This window comes from Panulirus ornatus, chromosome 11, assembly GCF_036320965.1.
Source record: "Panulirus ornatus isolate Po-2019 chromosome 11, ASM3632096v1, whole genome shotgun sequence".
NCBI classification, from domain to species: domain Eukaryota; kingdom Metazoa; phylum Arthropoda; class Malacostraca; order Decapoda; family Palinuridae; genus Panulirus; species Panulirus ornatus.
In genome coordinates, this window is record NC_092234.1 from 17811498 (window position 1) to 17833103 (window position 21606).

The following is a 21606-nucleotide window of genomic DNA, read 5'->3' on the forward strand; positions in this document are numbered from 1 at the left end:
TATGGTTGCGCGGCGTGGGCTATGGATAGAGTCGTGTGGAAGAGGGTGGATGTGCTGGAAGTGAGATGTTTGAGGATAATATGTGGTGTGAGGTGGTTTGATCGAGTAAGTAATATTAGGGTAAGACAGATGTGTGGTAATAAAAAGAGTGTGGTTGAGAGAGCAGAAGAGGGTGTTTTGAAATGGTTTGTTCACATGGAGAGAATGAGAGGAAAGATTGACCAAGAGGATTTATGTGTCAGAGGTGGAGGGAACAAGGAGAAGTGGGAGACCAAATTGGAGGTGGAAAGATGGAGTGAAAAAGATTTTGAGTGATCGGGGCCTGAACATGCAGGAGGGTGAAAGGCGTCCAAGGAATAGAGTGAATTGGAACGATGTGGTATACCGGGGCCGACGTGCTGTTAATGGATTGAACCAGGGCATGTGAAGCATCTGGGGTAAACCATGGAAAGTTCTGTGGGGCCTGGTTGTGGAAAGGGAGCTGTGTTGTCGGTGCATTACTACATGACAGCTAGAGACTGAGTGTGAACAAAAGTGGCCTTTGTTGTTTTTTCGTAGCGCTACCTTGCGCACATGAGGGGGGAGGGGGTTGTTATTTCATGTGTGGTGGGGTGGCGATGGGAATGAATAAAGGCAGACAGTATGAATTATGTACATGTGTATATATGTATATGTCTGTATATATATATATATATATATATATATATATATATATATATATATATATATATATATATATATGTTCCCTCAAAGGCCCAGTCATCTGTTCTTAACGCTACCTCGCTATCGCGGGAAATGGCGAATAGTATGGAAAAAAAAAAAAAAAAAAAAAATATATATATATATATATATATATATATATATATATATACTTATATATATATATATATATATATATATATATATATATATATATATATATATATATATATATATATATATATATTTCTTTTTTTTTGCTTTGTCGCTGTCTCCCGCGTTTGCGAGGTAGCGCAAGGAAACAGACGAAAGAAATGGCCCAACCCACCCCCATACACATGCCTTGATTCAATCCACTGACAGCACGTCAACCCCGGTATACCACATCGCTCCAATTCACTCTATTCTTTGCCCTCCTTTCACCCTCCTGCATGTTCAGGCCCCGATCACACAAAATCTTTTTCACTCCATCTTTCCACCTCCAATTTGGTCTCCCTCTTCTCCTCGTTCCCTCCACCTCCGACACATATATCCTCTTGGTCAATCTTTCCTCACTCATTCTCTCCATGTGACCAAACCATTTCAAAACACCCTCTTCTGCTCTCTCAACCACGCTCTTTTTATTTCCACACATCTCTCTTACCCTTACGTTACTTACTCGATCAAACCACCTCACACCACACATTGTCCTCAAACATCTCATTTCCAGCACATCCATCCTCCTGCGCACAACTCTATCCATAGTCCACGCCTCGCAACCATACAACATTGTTGGAACCACTATTCCTTCAAACATACCCATTTTTGCTTTCCGAGATAATGTTCTCGACTTCCACACATTCTTCAAGGCTCCCAGAATTTTCGCCCCCTCCCCCACCCTATGATCCACTTCCGCTTCCATGGTTCCATCCGCTGCCAGATCCACTCCCAGATATCTAAAACACTTCATTTCCTCCAGTTTTTCTCCATTCAAACTCACCTCCCAATTGACTTGACCCTCAACCCTACTGTACCTAATAACCTTGCTCTTATTCACATTTACTCTTAACTTTCTTCTTTCACACACTTTACCAAACTCAGTCACCAGCTTCTGCAGTTTCTCACATGAATCAGCCACCAGCGCTGTATCATCAGGGAACAACAACTGACTCACTTCCCAAGCTCTCTCATCCCCAACAGACTTCATACTTGCCCCTCTTTCCAAAACTCTTGCATTCACCTCCCTAACAACCCCATCCATAAACAAATTAAACAACCATGGAGACATCACACACCCCTGCTGCAAACCTATATATATATATATACGTTGAGATGTATAGGTATGTATATCTGCATGTGTGGACATGTATGTATATACATGTGTATGTGGGTGGGTTGGGCCATTCTTTCGTCTGTTTCCTTGCGCTACCTCGCTGATGCGGGAGACCGACAAAGCAAAATAAATATAATAAATAAATAATATAATCCTTGCACGCCTTTCACCCTCCTGTATGTTCAGGCCCCGATCACTCAAAATCTTTTTCACTCCATCTTTCCACCTCCAATTTGGTCTCCCACTTCTCAAAATCCTTTTCACTTCATCCTTCCACCTCATAAAAAGTAACTAAAAGGGGTGGGAGTGGGGGCTGGAAATCCTCCCCTTCAGTCTTACTTTTCCATACGAATGAACAGAGTTGGGGCCAAATGAGGAGCTTTATCTCTAAGGTTCAGTCACCTGTTCTTGAACGCTACCTCGCTGACACGGGAAATGGGAAGTATGTATGTAAAAAAAATACATATGTATTCTTATTTTCAACCATAGGAGTCCCTTCTATGTGCATAATCAATTACCTGTTTGTAGTGTACATGGAGGTAGTTTTACACTCTTGGGTCCCTGTATCCTAAAAAATTTCTACTATCTTGCATCTTAAATTTGTGGATTATATGTCTTGTGTCATTCTCTTCAATTCATTCACCACTCTTATAATTTAAGTACAGGTACATCAATGATTTTCCAGCACTCTTGGTTCCAAAGCCTTGCCAGATTAACCATTTTGCCACACCAACCATGGTCACGTAATAATAATTCATCGACACACCTCTAACCCACTAATCATAATCTCCCATGTGTCTAAAGTATACCATGAACTGCTAGAAATTTAAATTAAACAAATATTGAATGTTTGAGCACCTTAAGATGGTAAGTCTGACCTTAGATTGTTTGAATCCTGTGAGGTCTTCTTTGTCATTGTTAAGTGTTTTTCTAGGTGTGCATCGCCAGAATAATGCAGTTTCATCTGCATTATGCACCCGCTCAGGAAATCCATGACACTTCTTGAATCTCTGAAGCCATCATTCACTATAGTCAAGCTCATGTTGTAATTCAAGTTCTTTATGGAACAACTTAGCCTGGTCCATTATCGGGGTACCTGACAAGTCCACTCCATCGCTGTCGAAACCATTCCATCATCACTCGATCGTGCTCAGTGCTCTTACCATCTTTCACAGTTTTTCTAATTGTCAATTGCTTCTTGGAATCACTGTCTACATAGAATTTCAATATTTTCTCCCTTTGCTTCTTTGTATCATAAACAGTTGATGATTCAATACTGTAAATGTCACACAGCTTATGTACCGAAACACCACGGTCCATTTTTTTCAACAGTTCTACTTTATCTTGGATGGATATTGACTGGTGTTTACATTAGACACCACATATGACATTCTCATATATCTTAGAAGCCATAGCTAGGGTTAAATTTAAGCAAAATAAGCTAAGAATCTCACAGAATTGTGGGATCACCACCAACAAGTGCAGTGTAAAGAATATAAATAAGCATGCCCTACACACAATGCTATCTGTGGCTGCCCAGTAGACTAGTCTGGTGGCCAAGGTAATTTCAAGTTCCCTCACGTAATTTTGTCTGGATTAAAGGAGGTGCTGAACCATCACTTGCCGGAAATTCGGTGGTGTACCTGTACTTCTTTTCATCCTTTTTAACAAGCTAAAAAATTACTGATTTGCTATACTTATCCATTATGTAAATTTTCAATCTCTTCCCATCTGGGCATATATCCTCTTGGTACAGTCATGCCCATCTTTAACTTATATCCACTGAGCTAAAGTGAAACAAACCATATTTCACATTTTATTACGTCATAAACATTACATCATTTACATGTATCTCTTCTTAAAAAATAACTGTACAATAATTGCTTATTCAACAATCCATGTATCTTCTTAACCAAAAATACTGCTGACTGACCAGGAATGGATGAATAGCTCTGACTTGTCCAAAATCATATTTAGATTTAAAATGTATCTATTTATAAAAGATAATTAAAAAACTATTGCATTTCTTACATCAAAATTTACAAACCTTTTGCATTAAGTAGGTGTCATGAAAGAAAAAAAAATCTAGATTAATTCTGAAACTAGTCAAGAGGATTTGAAACCTCAATATAAATTCTTAGGTCTGAGAAAGTTGACATTGCAATGAGACAACAGATATGTTCAAGTATCATGGATAGCTCATACCAAAACACAACCTCAAGTTCTGTTACTCCTCCCTGGTAATTAGCTTCATTTCCCATTCAACATACAGCATGGCCTTTGATGAGTTAGTCAGAGGCCTAAAGCTCTTTGTACAAGACATTGTTAGACTATGCAAAGAAAACTTTTTCTATCCGCTCACATTTAATGCAAGAGACATCACATCTTTAAAGAAGGGTTAAGTGGGCTGTTCTACAAGTGCTGAAACAGTCACTCAACATGGGATTATCGTATGTACCAAAGCTAAGACTGAACCCTGGCTGCTCAGGCTGGGAATGTGGAGCAGACCCTAAACATCCTAGTGGATCTTTTAATCTTTACTAATCCTTCAGTCTACATAATCAACACTGTTTTTTGTGGTAAGTAATGTTTTATCACACAGTTAACTATGGTAAGTAACATTTCATCATATCACAAATTGTGGTAAGTAATGTTTTATCATACCACTAACTGTGGTAAGTAATGTTTTATCATAATCATAAGACATTCAAGTCAAGCTGTAAGAATATACCAATACAACCAACTTATGTGCTCAGTGTGCATTCTAATGTTAAGTCATAGTAATGTGTACTCTTACATCATTAAAATTTAAAGCCTGTCTTAGTAATGTGTATTCTTACATAATTAAAATTTCAATTCTTGCCCATAATATATATATTCATATGATAATGATTTTAAGAAAAAGCTGTAGGTATCGAAAAAAAGTCGCTTCAAAATTTGGCTGTTGGTGAACTAGTGAGATGGCTTTTAATAGGAGTAGTGTTCTATGCTACTGCTAAAATGGATTTTGTCTGTTGGATAACTTAATACCTTGTTCTACAAACTCATTCTAGTAAAAAAATATTCATATTGTACCAAAAATCAATGTCACTGCTGTAGAATCTCTCAGGCAAAATACTATTAATTCCATATACTCATTTGGTCTGAATGCTAAACTAAGACAAGAGTGCTTACTCTGGCTGGAGTCATATCCAAATCTGAGGCACATTTAGGCTGGAGAGTTTTGATATAAAAATGGGAGTTCAGACCTGTTAACATCTTGGTAACTATACTCGTATCACAAAACAAGAATTCAGGTTTACTTTGGATAAAGACTCAATTTATTAACAATTTTGAATCATCATTGGATTAAAGTTATATCTTGTTACAGTTGTACATTACCTAATGTACTTACGAGATAAATAGGTGAATGGGGCATTGTCCCATCAACCTTTGCAAATTTCAGTAATTCATAAATATCTTTCTGATACCTGTACTCAAAAACTTTTCACCCTGTTGGGGTGGTGATTCACAAAAGGAATTCCTTACATTACTGGTGCAGAATTACTGCAGAAATTTTTACAGATCAGAGCACTAATTATTACACTAAAGACTAAATGCTACACCGATCAGATTTTAAGTAAGGCTGCCATTTCTGACAGATTCAGGATCATCAAACAATCAATGATGATCTTTAACAATTCACTTTCCTATTAGTGTAAGACACTCAGGAAAAAAATGTAGTCTATATATAAAAAGGCAGGTGCAAAACTGGTATCAAATGTTACCGACATTGTATGTCTTACTGTTCACAAAAAATTCCTCAAGTGCTTCACTAATAGAAGTAAAACTAGGAAACTGGAAAGTCAGGTATAACAGCTTTACAACAAACAAACAACATAGGCACATAATTACCTTGCAGTACCATACACTATGTGGTTTTCTTTAGTCAGTGTGCATTTATAATCTGCCCGGGACATGTGTAAATAAAACTGAATTTTACTCATTACATCAGTATTCACACTTGCTGGTAGTGAAAAATACAGATATGTATACAGGTAAACCTGTAGTTAAATTGGCTAGTCTTTTCTCCACCATGCCAATGATTAAAATATCTTGAGTTAAATCTTGCATCAATAGTTAATTAATACAGTTCAACAACGGCTTTACATTATCCTGATTCAAAGGTTATCTTTGTATGTTACACATTCCTTGGATTCTTGTCATATTCTACCATTCCAATAACCATGAAAAAAATATGTAGGCAGGTGTTTAAAATCTGCACTTCTCTGTTCTATAATCTGTGAAGATAGTCTGATTTTGTGGACCATCAGCAACACATCTTTTCAGTTATAAATCCTGCACAGTACATAACAGATGTTCACACTACACTATTACCTTTTGGCTAAGGAATGACTAGACATGAGAACATCTGAATCACTACACAAACTGCACTTGGGACCTATAATTCCTGTTTAAATGCAATAACATATCCAAGCTGCTTTGTACGGTGTAGGGACACATCGTCATGCACAAGGCATGTCTGACTGGCTGAGACATTTATCTGGAAGCAGAGACGACAAGTCTTGAAGGCTCCAGTACCAGCCTGGGTGCTAGATAAATTACAGGCAATTTAACTCATTGTGTGAGACTACAGAAATTGTGAACTATCCTTGCACTGTGTGAATACTCTACCATTCAGCAGATACTGTCTGGCATCTCAAGATACGCAGGAAATTGGCCCTTGCAAATAGTCAATAATTGGACAGTATATTTCCACTTGTATATCAATCAACTCTACAACTATTGTATCACCAACTGCATGCACCTCAATTTAATGAAATAGTGAACAGGCAATAGATGAATCTCCTACTGTCTCCTCCAACACACTGGTAAGACCTGCAGTGTTATGTCATTAAGATAACCATATGTAAAAGATTGAATTTTGCTATACTAATCTTGTAATAAGAGCAATTTCGAAGAATGAGAATAGTTTCATTCAATACTTTCTTTTTTTCAGTTGAACTGGATGTCAAACTCAAGTATTACAAGAACTGCCAATGAAGGAAGTCTCCAGTGACAAACTGATAATCTGTAGAGCTATGGTTGGATTCCCATGTACACAAAAATCTAAAAATTTCCTCTTCAGCTAAAGAGCTTCCACAACTCTGCTCTATATCTTGGTTATACCTCAATCAGACCCTTTCCAAGTAACAAGGCAAGGGCTACATTCTCTTCTCCCTCAATGGAACAACCTCAACTAGTTATCTGATTAGAGTTAATTTGAGAAGAGTTTGAAGTAATACAGGAATCTTCAATCAGTAATTCATCTGAAATATTTTGCAAAGGCCCAAACAATGAAAACACTTTAGCTCAGAGCTTATATGTTGATCTACTACACCCAATGCCAAAGGTGAAATGACTTTACTAGAGAAAAATCTGCATTTTTCTGCTTTTCTTGTCCACCTATGTCACAGAAAAGGGGGTCAAAGAGTATATGATAAAGACATCAAATAAAACATTTCATACATGATTCTTTATGAATTATTGGTCCCCAATTTTTCAATAAAATCAATTTTAAGTCTACCAATCTCTTATCATTAAGCCCATTCCTAAATCCATACACATCTTCAACTTGTGCCTGTTATGTTAAAGTTTAAAACATAAAGTTCCACCCTTATAGAAATGCTTCTTACTATTTAACTTTCTAACTTTATTCATTAAGTGAGACTAGTTTCTCCATCATTCACACCAACTGTAAGAGCAAAATTCTCCCACTTCATGATCCTCTGGCACCCTCATCTGAAATATCCCTCGCCTTGATCAATTCTCTTACAGTTTCTATCCATCTCCTGCAGTTTAACTCTCCTCTTCGTACCTTCAAGTACACGACTGTAATCTTCTCTACCATCTTACCAGCTGTCAAACACTCTACATGACAATAACATCCTTAAACTCATTCATTTTTGTGCCTTTCTAATAACATTCACATTACACCATGTCTTCATTCTTCTTCCTATCCATCCTCCTAATTCCAATTAAAGTATAGTAAAAAAAAAAATTCCATCTCAACTTCTCTTATTCTTTACTTATTCTGCCCACACGACATTGCGTTTCACACAATACATTCAGTGTACTTGATGATGAAATATAGGATGATTGTATCATCATCCTGGCCAGGGACCCTGTAGTCAGAAGTCAAGACGAGGAGTTCTGCGTGAAGGATAGTAATAGGAAGAACTTATGTTATAAAGGGGATAGGATAGAACATGTCCTAGAAAAGTTTGATGATACAGTCTCAAATAATCTCGAGAATGTGATTTTTGTTGTTTAGGTGGGGACAAACAATGTAGTTAATGGAAAAACGTAAGAAATATTCGTGAAGTTTAAAGAAAGTCATTGGAAGCTCATAATATTGGGATTGCTGCCATGGTATGATGTTGATTCCTGTATCCTCAGTAAAATGCTGGGGATAAAGAGAAGAATCAAAACTCGCTATAGGGAGGAGGATAGTGTGTTTAGTATAGACCTGTGTGACCAATTCATTCATGATAGATCTCTTTATGCTAGGGATGGTCTTCACTTAAATGGAATAGGGAAAACCTGCCTTGGCAGAGTATAAGACGAAAACAGGTCTTTTTTTGACAGAGATAAACTACTCAGGAGAGCAAATCATGGTCAAGTTAATGAAGGAACTAGGAGAATGGGGTAGGGTGGGGGCTAGCTGTGGAAGGTGGGTTGGTGCAAAGGGAATCTGAGTGTGAAAGGGATCTGAGGGACACGGCGTCCAGTTTGACCACTCTAAAGCTGGTGGTAGAGGATGGATAAGACCTTGGTAGTAGGGATCCTTAGGGAGTAGCGATAACCACACAGGCAGAGGAACTCGCAAAGAAAGGTCAAGTAGGGTCAGTTAGGGACAACTCAGGTAGCATATGTAGTGGGTTAGCACAGCTACATGTCATATCTCAGGTAACTTTTAGGACCAAGGCTGGTAGGGTCCAGTGCGGGGAAGGTCAGAGTAAGGCAGTGAACCCAAAACAGACGGAGAACCATATCTGTCCCACTGCTGCACATGCAGACATTAATAGTGATAATACAAAAATGCATTCCAGTAGTAAAAATAAAGGCAAATGCAGTCCAGAAATCAACTCCAAGGAAAACAATTTACACAAATGCCTACAGTATCATGATGAAACACAAAGAACTTATATCCAATGCAGCTACAGACCAAACATTATTGCAATCTCAGAAAAACAGATAAACTCTGAGAATAAACACTTAATCGCCAAGTTAGCAATACCCAAATACAAACTATTCATGAAAGATTGCTTATACAGGGTAGGTCGTAGAGTTCTGATCTGTGCTAATAACAATCTAAGTGCTCTTAAGATAGGCAAAGTAGACACACACACTTATGACTTTATATTGACATTACTGACAAGTTCAAAAGTAAACTATATCTCATGACTATTTACAGACCTCCTAAGCAAAATCAAGACAAAAGGAAGATGCTATACAATGAAGTCAAACTATAGTAAACAGTAAAGAGATTATAACAGGAGCAGACTTCAACAGTCTAAACATAAACTGGAACACGTTAACAGGTGACCAAGAGGGAATGAGACTAATGGAACCGATTGAAGATGCTTTTCTAGAACAGTTAATCATAAACCAACCATAGGCAAAAACATTCTTGATATTGTCCTATGTAGTGACACAAACTTGATCAACAAACTCTTGATCCCAGGTTTTATGCGAGCAAATTTTGAAAACATTAGACATGAAATTCGCATTACCAATTGGACAAAACTTCTTGATGCTCAACATAGTAGAGGAAACGTGGAATACTAAAAACACACTACTCAAGATTGAAAATAAACATATTCCATGAATTACAAAGAGAACTTGCAATATTTCAAAGCCATCATGGATGAAGAGGAGAATAAAGGGACTAATTTGCCAAAAGAAGAAGACATATAAGATATTCAAAGCAATGGGTATCAGTGAGAAAACTCCCAGAATTAAAATCCAAAGAGAGTGTAAGAATGTCATGAGACACAATAAACACAAGGACTTTCCTTGAAAGTTAAGAATAATCCAGTGGAATTCTTCAACTATGGAAGAAAGCAAAAGGCATTGGACCATTATGAAATGAACAAGACACACTAACCACTGACAACAAGGAAATGGCCACCATACTACATTATTCTTTTAAGTGTGTTCACAATTGAAGAAACATTTTGAATACCGCAACCAATAAAATTTTTTCAGGGATCTGACGAAGGAGACTTGAAGGTTAAGAAAAATTAAGAGCTCTGAAGTACTTAAATCCCTGGAACAATTAAATCCTAACAAATCCAATGGCCCAGATAACTTAGCTCAAACATTTTCAAAGGAGGTCAGGAGACAGCTGATATACGCCATAAAAATATTCAACAAATCTCTATTGGATGGTCAGGTACCAAATGACTAGAAACTAGCAAATATTACTCCTATATATAAAAAAAATGGAGACAAAAAGAGTGCCTTGAACCACTGCCCAATTAGCCTTACACCAGTATTAGGTAAAATGATGGAAAAACAATACGAGATAAAACTGTCACATTTCTAGATCACAAGATCGTATTAGATAATAAACATGGTTTCCACAACAGAAGATCCTGCCTGACAAACTTACTGGAATATTTTAATGTTATTTACCGGAACTGTCACTGAGTTTGGTAAAGTGTGTGAAAGAAGAAAGTTAAGAGTAAATGTGAATAAGAGCAAGGTTATTAGGTACAGTAGGGTTGAGGGTCAAGTCAATTGGGAGGTGAGTTTGAATGGAGAAAAACTGGAGGAAGTGAAGTGTTTTAGATATCTGGGAGTGGATCTGGCAGCGGATGGAACCATGGAAGTGGAAGTGGATCATAGGGTGGGGGAGGGGCGAAAATTCTGGGAGCCTTGAAGAATGTGTGGAAGTCGAGAACATTATCTCGGAAAGCAAAAATGGGAATGTTTGAAGGAATAGTGGTTCCAACAATGTTGTATGGTTGCAAGGCGTGGACTATGGACAGAGTTGTGCGCAGGAGGATGGATGTGCTGGAAATGAGATGTTTGAGGACAATGTGTGGTGTGAGGTGGTTTGATCGAGTAAGTAACGTAAGGGTAAGAGAGATGTGTGGAAATAAAAAGAGCGTGGTTGAGAGAGCAGAAGAGGGTGTTTTGAAATGGTTTGGTCACATGGAGAGAATGAGTGAGGAAAGATTGACCAAGAGGATATATGTGTCGGAGGTGGAGGGAACGAGGAGAAGAGGGAGACCAAATTGGAGGTGGAAAGATGGAGTGAAAAAGATTTTGTGTGATCGGGGCCTGAACATGCAGGAGGGTGAAAGGAGGGCAAGGAATAGAGTGAATTGGAGCGATGTGGTATACCGGGGTTGACGTGCTGTCAGTGGATTGAATCAAGGCATGTGAAGCGTCTGGGGTAAACCATGGAAAGCTGTGTAGGTATGTATATTTGCGTGTGTGTGGACGTATGTATATACATGTGTATGGGGTGGGTTGGGCCATTTCTTTCGTCTGTTTCCTTGCGCTACCTCGCAAACGCGGGAGACAGCGACAAAGCAAAAAAAAAAAAAAAAAAAACCGGAACTGTGACAAAAAAGTACCGTATGATGTATATTTAGATTTTGAAGAGACTTTCAATAAAGAACCTCTTAAAAGACTTTTACATAAACTCAAAGTACACAGAATCAGTGAAGAACTCTGTACATGGATCAGAGATTAGCTTATTGGAAAAAAGCAGTGCGTAGTATTAAATGGCGAAGCCAAAGATTGGCTAAACATAACATGTGGTGTGCCACAGAGGTTGGTCTTATGCCTCATTCTTTTCATGATATACATTAATGACCTAGAACTCGGTCTCATATCTAAATTCTCCAAATTTGCTGACAATACTAATCTAGGAGGTAGAGCTGTAAACAGGCAGGACAGTGAAATGATTCAGAGAGATCTTAACTTACTAGCAGAGTGGTCACACAGATGGCAAATGAAGTTTAATATATACAAGAATATAAGTTATGACCCACAAACTTCAGAAACTCTAACTTAAGTAAATGAAAAAAAGGACCTTGGAGTTGTCATTAGCGACAACCTGAAGTACACTAAACACTGTCAAGCAGCATGTGAAAAAGGCAACCAAATGTTAGGTTTCATAGCCAGGAACATAGATTATAAGACACCAAAAACAATTCTCACACTTTATAATTCTCTAGTAAGACCTCACCTTGAATATGGAGACAGTTTTGGTCCCCAAACTATAAAAAAGATGAGGAAAAATTAGAGCAAGTACATAGACAAGTGACAAAATTGATCCCATCCTTAGAAATCTAGCATAAGAGAGGCTAAAATTATTGGATCTCTTCACCCTTAAAAACGTAGACTTTGCGTCCGATAATGTAAGTCACTGGTGTGGGAAGAAGCTTCTTTTCCTATAGGTGTGTTGAGCACAGGAGTAAGTTACCGTCAGATGTAGAGAATGCTAAGACTATACGTAACTTCAAAAGTCGTTTATATTCAGGTATACTTCGAGATAAAAACTATATAAATGACAGTGGTAACGGGGACACTAGAAGGCTAATGTGCAGCAGCAGGGAGCCTGTGATAACTCACAAAACTGCCGAGCAGAATTACATTTTCTTGTCAAGTCAAAGTTTTCTTTTTTCCAGACAACCCAGTTGAGGGCCAATCAGGCCTCCTGTTGTCTGTCTTTCTCTTGTAAACACATCAGTACATGTTTAGGAAAGCACTTCCTTCATCCAAGCTTGCTAAATACTACACAAATTTTCTAGTCTCTTCCTCATGCAAATCTCTCTCAATTTCATCTCTTCCATTATCATTTTTACTGAACTTTACTCCTAAATATCTAAGCTAATCCTAATCTTTCAATTCTTGAACATGCTGACTGTCATCACACTGTGATCTAACATTTCTTTTAAGACCTCAAGTCTTGCATTAAATACCTCGACTGACTTTCAGCATTCTCCTTGCACATATATCCCTTAAGTGGCTAAAATTCTGCCTTCTATCCTCCTCTGATTCAGCTGACAGCAGAGCATTACCTGCATAAAGCAAATGTAGTTAATTACATCCTTTTACACCATGAAACAGGGGAACAAATTCAAAAAAAATTTTTGGTGCCTCAGATTTTAGACATGATTCTAGGTATATTCACACCATTGAATAAGAATATAGCCTTCATTTCTTTCTAGCAGCTTTAGTTTTTGAGATAATGCATTTATCAGTAAATGTATCTCTCATGAGCATAAATAGTTCTCAGCGGAGTTTAAAATGTGTGCTTCTATACAATGGCAACAAATATGGATCAATTCCGATTGGTCACTCAACTAAGATGACTGAACAGCAGGAAACAATCGCCCTGGTCTTACAGAAGATATCATACCACGATCACCAATGGCTAATCTGTGTGGATCTTACGATGATAACCTTTCTCCTGGGTCAGCAGAGTGGATACACCAAGTATCCCTGCCTTATCTTTCTCCAGGATAGTAGAGCTAAGGTTAAGCACAGGGTGACAAAACAATGGCCTCTGAGAGAAATCATGGTTGTTGGAGAAAAGAATGTAATCGCAGAACCCTTGGTTGATAGAGATAAGATCATTTTACCACCACTGCAAATCAACCTAGGTTTAAGGAAACAGTTTGTAAAGGCTTTAAACAAAGAAAGGCACTACTTTGACTACATATGCAGAAGATTTTCAACGCTGAGCATGGAGAAGCTGAAAGCAGGTATTTTCAAAGGGCCACAAATCAGGGAACTCATGAAAGACTTGCTTTCCCAAGATTCAATGAAGAAGCTGAGGCAGATGCATGGTCTTTGTTCACTCTGGTTGTAAGGAATGTTCTTGGGAACCAAAAAGCAGGTAAATACTATGGGCTAGAGGAGAACATGCTCTCTTCTTTCCTTCAACTTGACTATAAAATGAGCATCAAAGAACATTACCTCCACAGCCACTTGGATTGTTTCCCAGACAACCTTGGTAACCTAACCGAGGAATAGGGTGAATGATTCCACCAAGAAAGATACTAGGGACACTGGGATACCAATATGATGGCAGATTACTGCTGGACCATTCAATGAGATTGTCCTGGGGCAGCTCACCGCAAGAAGTCTTTAAAACATGAGATGTCTGAGTAAAAGAACACTGTATTAACAATATAAAACTCTTTGTGCTTGTTTCACTATCATCTGAGTCTATGGATGTAATTTAATCATAAATAAGCAAATTCTACTTGTATGAAGCCATTTTCTATATCAAAAAGGCAACAATTAATGATTTGTAGTCATCAATTCTTGTGCCCGATTGGTTGCATGCATAGCAATTACTGGTATATCATATCTCGATAACCAGAACTGATAAAGAAAAACTGATGACATATTTAGAATCAGCGACCAAAATTTACCTAAAAACAAGGCCTAATATTTCAGGCACCAAATTCTGTGTAACCTTATAATTAATACACTGACATCATCCCAGGTTTGTATCATCCTCATCCAAAAAACACTAAATCCCAAGATGACATCACACAAACTTGATGCACTCTTATGTTCATCTCACATCATGACCTTATCACCACTTACTCTCATACAGTTACACTACTGATTTTATAATAAAAGCTGTTATTAGCATTCAAAAGCCTTCTTTACATATATTAAACTATCTCCATATAGACAAGTACTTCAAAATCAATTTGTTTATCTTTATAACATAGCTTTCTTCCCTTTGTATTAGTTCACAGCTGCCTACATGAGCATGCATAGAAAAAAGATGTTTCTTCTCCAAGTAAAAGTTGCATGGATGCCTCTACACTGTGGTATACATAAGCCTCTAGAACACATTCTTGGACTGCAAGTGTTTATTTATCTACCTTCTAATTTTACTCTCCTACGTCCTCCTTGCTATCTTGTTTATTTATATTTCCCTCCCCATATTTTCTCATTTGAGGACACTTTAAGACAATCCTTATCTAACAACCAAAGCCATGTTGATAATCCTGCACCAATATAACAGGATTTCTTACTCCTGAATATACAGGGAAGGTACTTCAAACACTTTTTGACATACCATCTTTCTCTGAATGTAGCTGAAGACTATATGGATATATTTCAATGAGACTTCATAGCCAGCAGCTTTGTACATAAGGTTAGGGTATTTCTTGTGCCTACCTTAGAATTACAAGTGTTGATGGAGAGTTAAAAGAATGTTTATGTACATACTTTCATTTCATTGAAACAAGACTAGACCTCCTATCATCATTCATATCACATGGATCAGAACTATGTGGAGATAAAACAATTATCACATTCAAAAGTGGAGATCAAATAATCTTTAAGAAATACCATAATGCATGTAAGTGAAGATATATGGCATACCAAACAAATACTTTCCCTCAATATAAAAAGATTAATTTCTAAATACCTTATAAATCACAATATAGTGCAAAAACAATGGTGATTCAGTGTGCATAAGAAACTTTCAAAGTATGGGCAAATTTTTCAATTTGAGAAAAGTTATCAGTAAATTACTTTGAGAAAGGTACTATCTAATATGGACATAACTGTTCAAAACAGCATGCTACAAACTCACAGCCAAGAGTAGCGGAAAAGACTGCCATCAGTTCAGTTCCAGTACTCTTCAGTTTCATTAACTGAAGAGTACTAGGCATGCACTGTCGACTTGTTAGAGCATGGCACCTGTGATGCTACACAGATGGACTCATTACTGTGACTTGGGGGAAAACACTGATATGACAAAAAAGGAAGGATATTCATGGCTTCTTAGAACACTGATATGAAGCTATGTTACTCAAACATGGGAAAAAAGGCTCATAAAAGAAAAACTGTAATCTGTGGAGAAAATACAATAAAACCTTGAATGATTTCTGCAAATTTCCAAACATAAATGACATACAAGCAAAATATAATCCAAAAATTGCTGATAGCTTCCTAAGGCAGCACTTTTGTCACAGTATAAAACAATTCTATTTAGTTATCTACATATGACGACTAAAATCATCAAAGGTTTTATTATACAGCAAAAAGTCTTTTTATGAGACCTATAATTTCTTAAATCCCAGCATATTCTCAAAAAAGTGTCATACCAAAGAAACATATGGATCTTCTCCTCAACTACTGATAACCAGAGACCCACTAATCATGTACAAGTCTGAATACACCAATTATGCAGTATGCCTGTCACAGGTGTTACTGTTTGTGGTTACATCGCCAGTGAACAGTCATCTCTGGCGAGGCTGTATCATTATCAGTTAATGAAGCACATTATAGTCTCATCAAAGAAATTTTCACTTTCAAGGAGTCCATCCTGTCCCTGTTACTGAGTGTGGTACAACAGTAACCCCTGGAAAAGCAGTCCTGAGTAACATGTAGAACATCTCAGAAAGGGGCCCCAAAGTAATCATAAATAAATAAACATGTCCACTATACTGATCACTAGTTAGCTCCCAGTTAGTAGTTTACCTATCTGTATCAATCCACCTGGATCTTTGGCTATGCATGTTAATCTGAAACAAACAAAGGAATGGGTGGTTTGGTAATGTGTCTCTGTAATTAACATACTGTTCAAGCACAGAAAGAGGCATCTGTACTAAAAAAGTGATTTTCTATAACTAGTGATGATCTGCACAGAGCTGTGGCAATAATAATACAATAAGATGGTTTAAGAAGGATGGCTGCAACTCATGCAGTAAGATGGTTTAAGAAGGAAGGCTGGAACTCATTCCAACAACTAAAGTCTCAAACAATAGAATGCCATTATACATGTATCACCTATACCTCCGTTCTTATTCACATGAGGTAGACAAACAGCATTCAGGCCCTAAGATCACTCAAACAAACTCTCAATTTGTATCCAGTGATAAAATGAACAAAGACTTCCACATTACAGCACTTGATAATTCACAGTATACAAAGGTGGTTCATAAAGCCAAGCTGTTTCCACACAATACTTGGATATGCTAATGGGGAGCATCACAGATACATTCAGAATCAACTCAGCTCACAACTAGTGGGTTGTCAGTCATTGGCAGCAGAAGAGGCAATAACTTGTCTTGTGGTATCTTTTCTGTTTTTTTATTTATTCATTTTAGGGCAGAGGTAAAGACACAAGTGATCATGGTTTGTTGTTGAGCAAAGAAATTACTTACCAGGATTCATATGATCCTCATAATCATTTACGGTAACTGCATATCCCTTAAAATTTCTGTAACCAACATGCTCTTCACTGCTACATAAGAGAATGACCCAGATCCCTGCATGAAACTGACATTAACTTTAGAATCACTAACTTTTTCCATTATCATGTTGAGAGCAAGATAAAAAAAAACCCAGTAAATGCAAAGGATCTGGCTAATTGAATTCAAAATTACAATTGATTACTCAACTGTATTTCATGTAAACCCAATCAGCCATCCCCTTTATAACAGTATGCTCAAACTGAATCTTCTCTGAATCATTTTACTGAATACTTCATTTGTCAATGGGTTACCAATGACAGAAGTGATCTAAAATTTAGATTCTAGATCTATCAATTCTAAATATCTGAAGTTAACAACTAAATTTAATGATTATTACCAACTGTCAGTTCATATCTTTAACTTTATATGAACAGAATTCTCAATATTATCTCCCAATTTCATATTCTGAATTAAGAAAGCATTACTTAATTATAACCCATTAAAGATATTTGGCTTTCAAGAGATGCTAGCATCCATGAACTGTACCTTTTGTAAGAATACATATAAATTATGTACTATTGCATAGCCCCATGTACTGGTATTTGCTCAAACTGTCAGTATCAAGATGATGCCCTCATAAGTACTGTCTTTAATCTTCAAATTCTCCCAGTTTCTTTAGATTATTTGGGCATTCTTGCTTAATTTGCTTCCTGTTTAATCCTAATTTCATTTAAGTAGGTGTATCATACCATTTTCTGTCACTAGAGAGACACATCACTAAATCTAATTCTTAATAACTGATATGCTGCATCTCCTTAAGCTCTTAAAAGGGCTGAAAATTAAATAATAAATCATAAACTTTACAGTTTTAAATAACTGAGTAAGTTCAGGTCTGCTGAATTTCATACCATCCTCAGTCTGGGTCCAAACTCTCAATTTTCAGTTAGAAATTTGGCACTTGGTTTCACTCAAAAAAAAGACTGTTTTTAGAGAAATTTACTTTATCATAAAAATAATTCACAGAGAAGCTTCAGTAATGCATCACTGAATATCTTTTCACACAACTATACATTCTTCAGTGATCATCTTATGCTTTCACAAGAGTACAAATTCTCAACATATGTTTCTGTGTCCAACAAACAGCACATTTAAAAAGATAACAAGACTGAATTCTGCTTACTGACTCAAGTATGGCCAAAAACAGTTCTAATATGCAGCCATAAGTGAAAGCATGACACCATAAAGATGATGAATGTGTAAATCAAGTGACTAAGTTTCCATAACTACATCAATAACTGAGCACATGGATCAAAGCAAGTGGCAGTAATGGCATTTGACTTTATCTACCACAATGCTTGAAATACCATACTACCTCTTACACAATGCACCTTCCTCAGAAATATTCTTTACTGTTTAATGTTTCATTAGTCCACTGAAATATACAAAACTACATTGATCCAGTTTTTGTAAGGATCTTTGTTATTTGTTTATCAGTGTCTTGTGCTCTTTCTATCTGTTTATGGTATTCATGAAAGCATGGTACAATGCACAGGTTGGTTCGACACTCTGGACAATGATATTTTGTCTTACGACGGAGAACTCTACCTTGAGGATCAGTAGAATTCCAGCAGAAATTGCAGCCCAAAGCAGGACCACCTCGAAGGACGGGACAATGACCAGGGGAGGATGTTGATCTAACTGGTGCAGGGGCTGTCACTGATAACTGTGGTGCACTTAACATACGACTTCCCGCACTTGCATCCAAACCTGAGTCTTGTGATACACTCTGCACCAAAACAGACTGTCCTGATGGCAGCAGCTCTGGTGTGTGGGTCATTGAGGGTCGAGTCATGGCTGGTTCCTCACTCACGGCACGTGGTAATCGTGGTGGACCAGTCATGGTACAGCCACCCATGTTATAACCACTGCTGCTGCTAATGTGAACACTACCACTATCTTCAGATGGAGTGAGACGTATTAAAGGTAAATCTTTTTTGGGGGCCGAATCTGAGGTTGAATGACTTTCAACAGTGGATGGCTTAGGCTGGATAGGTCTAAGCTGTGATGACTGGGATGTCATGGCAGTAGGTGAAGATCGCTGTTTCATAAAAACTTTCATTGGAATTACCTGCAGATGCTGTTGAGCTGCAGTAGTGGTTGTGGTGGTGGTATTTGTTGTAGTATTCGAGATACGTTCTATAGAATGTGATGGAGTGTGTGTCAACACACTTGGGTGTGAACGGTGCTTTGCCATGGGTGGAGGTCCCTGGTGAGGCGTGGAGCCACGAACTTCTGGATGAGAGAGTTGTTTACTGATAATGGGTGCTGGCGCCAACAGAGGTGTTGGGTGTGAATGCTGCTTTGGCAATGGGCCTGGCCCAACAGAATCTCTAGGCCCCACCACAACAGCAGGCACCTGGAGGAGTGTAGGCTGAGTGCTGGTAAGTGTTACTGCACCGCCACTCAACACCATGGTATCTGGCACGATCAATTCAGTTGTCTTCTCTACATCCCCCTTTAATTCCATTTTCATATCGCTCTTCCCTCCCTCATGTTGTTGTTGTTGATGTATTTTCTGAGGGTGCTGAGTTTGCTGTTGGTGTAATGTGTCTCGGTTCTCATCTCTACGTTCCTCTCCACCTGCATCGCGGATAATACCATGTTGTCGCTGCAGCACTCCACGTTTACTACGACCTGTAAAAATAAACAAATTGTGAATCTATACTACTGAGAATAATGTAACTGGTGCTAGATTGAAATTATGCAAAACTTGAAAAATCAGCACAAACAATGACACAAGTACTGTATGTAGAAAACTTGTGAAAATGTCATTAGAAATATGAATTTCTGTGACACCTATCTTTCCATTTACTTTTTGAGTTTGCTCCATCAAGAAATGCACCTAAAGGCAAAAGCTAAGATCTGAAGTATTTTTTCTTTTTTTGTGTAAAGCAGGTCTTATATAACAGACACCACGATGATATAATTCATGATGGAATTCTGATATTCATCAACAGAATGTTTTTTTCCATTCCAAGCCTTCCTTGCTTTAAATGAGATTGCTGTTGAGTATTCTAATTCAGAAAATATATTCTTTATTAAAAAGGATCAATAAATATGAGGTGTGGTTCACACCAGGGCAGTTCAACACGAGCATTATATGCAATGCCCATTTCATGCTGTAGACATTGCAATGAATCATAAAAACAATCCAAGCTGGTGCAGGATATTTCTTTCAAACTGTAAACTCCCTTTCAGGTTTGGATCCATATTAATCCCTTCCTGGATAAGTTGGTTATTGAGCACAAGGTAAAAAGCCAGCCTCTTTATTGTCACTTGGTGATACACAAGGGTGCAAGTTGTTTTAGGTATGTAAGGTGTTGTATGGAACTATCTCATATGGGTAGTTTGATTAGAGTGTTAGCAATTTCTAAATTTGAAAAGAACATTCAAAATGTTTGATTATGTACTATTAAAAGTGAATACAGCCATCCCCTACATAATGTCTCATGGAGAGATATTCCACACTTACGGCATTTGAGAAGTAGGGCACAAATTAATATAACATCTCATTTTATGATGAATAATATTGCAACTGGGGTCAGAGAAGCCCCAATAAAAAGGGCGGGGACATCCTCTATGACATGCAACTTTACCACCAAGGGGTTGGCATAAGTGTTTGACCAATGTACCTAAAAGAGGCTTTGGGCCTCATCAATGTCATGAATCCCAACTGCAAATGAGCTCATATGTTCTTCTGAGGGCTTAGTGATGTCTTCCTTAGCTACAAGGAGTGAGAATATTAACAAATATAATTCTGAGGCAGCTATTACTCAGGCTAACTTATTGAATGCATCCTATATCTAATAAAGTCACCTATGGAAAATTAGAGTTCAGTTATATCATTCCCATATGTAACAGGTTTCAATTACTTGTATAATGACATTTCACACAACAATGAGTTTATAAGGAACCTAACACTCTCATCATAAAGGATATAGCTACAAGTAAGGAAACTCCATAAACACTGGAACACTACCATGCAATCAAAGAAAAAAAAATATTCATTTATCTAATGTAGCTAAAGTGTACAAATGAGTAAAAGCTTATCAAATCAGTAACATAGCAATCCCTCACTTAATTGTCTTATTGAAATTCTGAATGATATAAGGTTTCCCATTGCCATTATCTCCTCAAAAACATAAAAAGATATAATAAAACAAAATAATACACAAGACTTTTTCAAAAACGTATGTAAAGTATATGTTAAGATTTCAATAAAACACTACTGCTACTATTATGACATGCTGTCAATGGACTGAACTAGAGCCTGTGAAGCATCAATGGGTAAACCATGGAGAG

At 37.4% G+C, this 21606-nt stretch overlaps 1 protein-coding gene across 1 annotated transcript in view; it reads right to left on the bottom strand.

Annotated features, from left to right (window-relative positions):
* Nucleotides 1–3814: 3814 nt before the first annotated feature.
* Nucleotides 3815–21606, bottom strand: part of LOC139751349 (uncharacterized) — a 200281-nt gene continuing 182489 nt past the window's right edge. The window contains exon 3 of the mRNA XM_071666705.1: nt 3815–19938. Within this exon, the coding sequence (XP_071522806.1) occupies nt 18692–19777 (1086 nt within the window). The 5' untranslated portion in view covers nt 19778–19938 and the 3' untranslated portion in view covers nt 3815–18691. The remainder of the gene's footprint in view (nt 19939–21606) is intronic.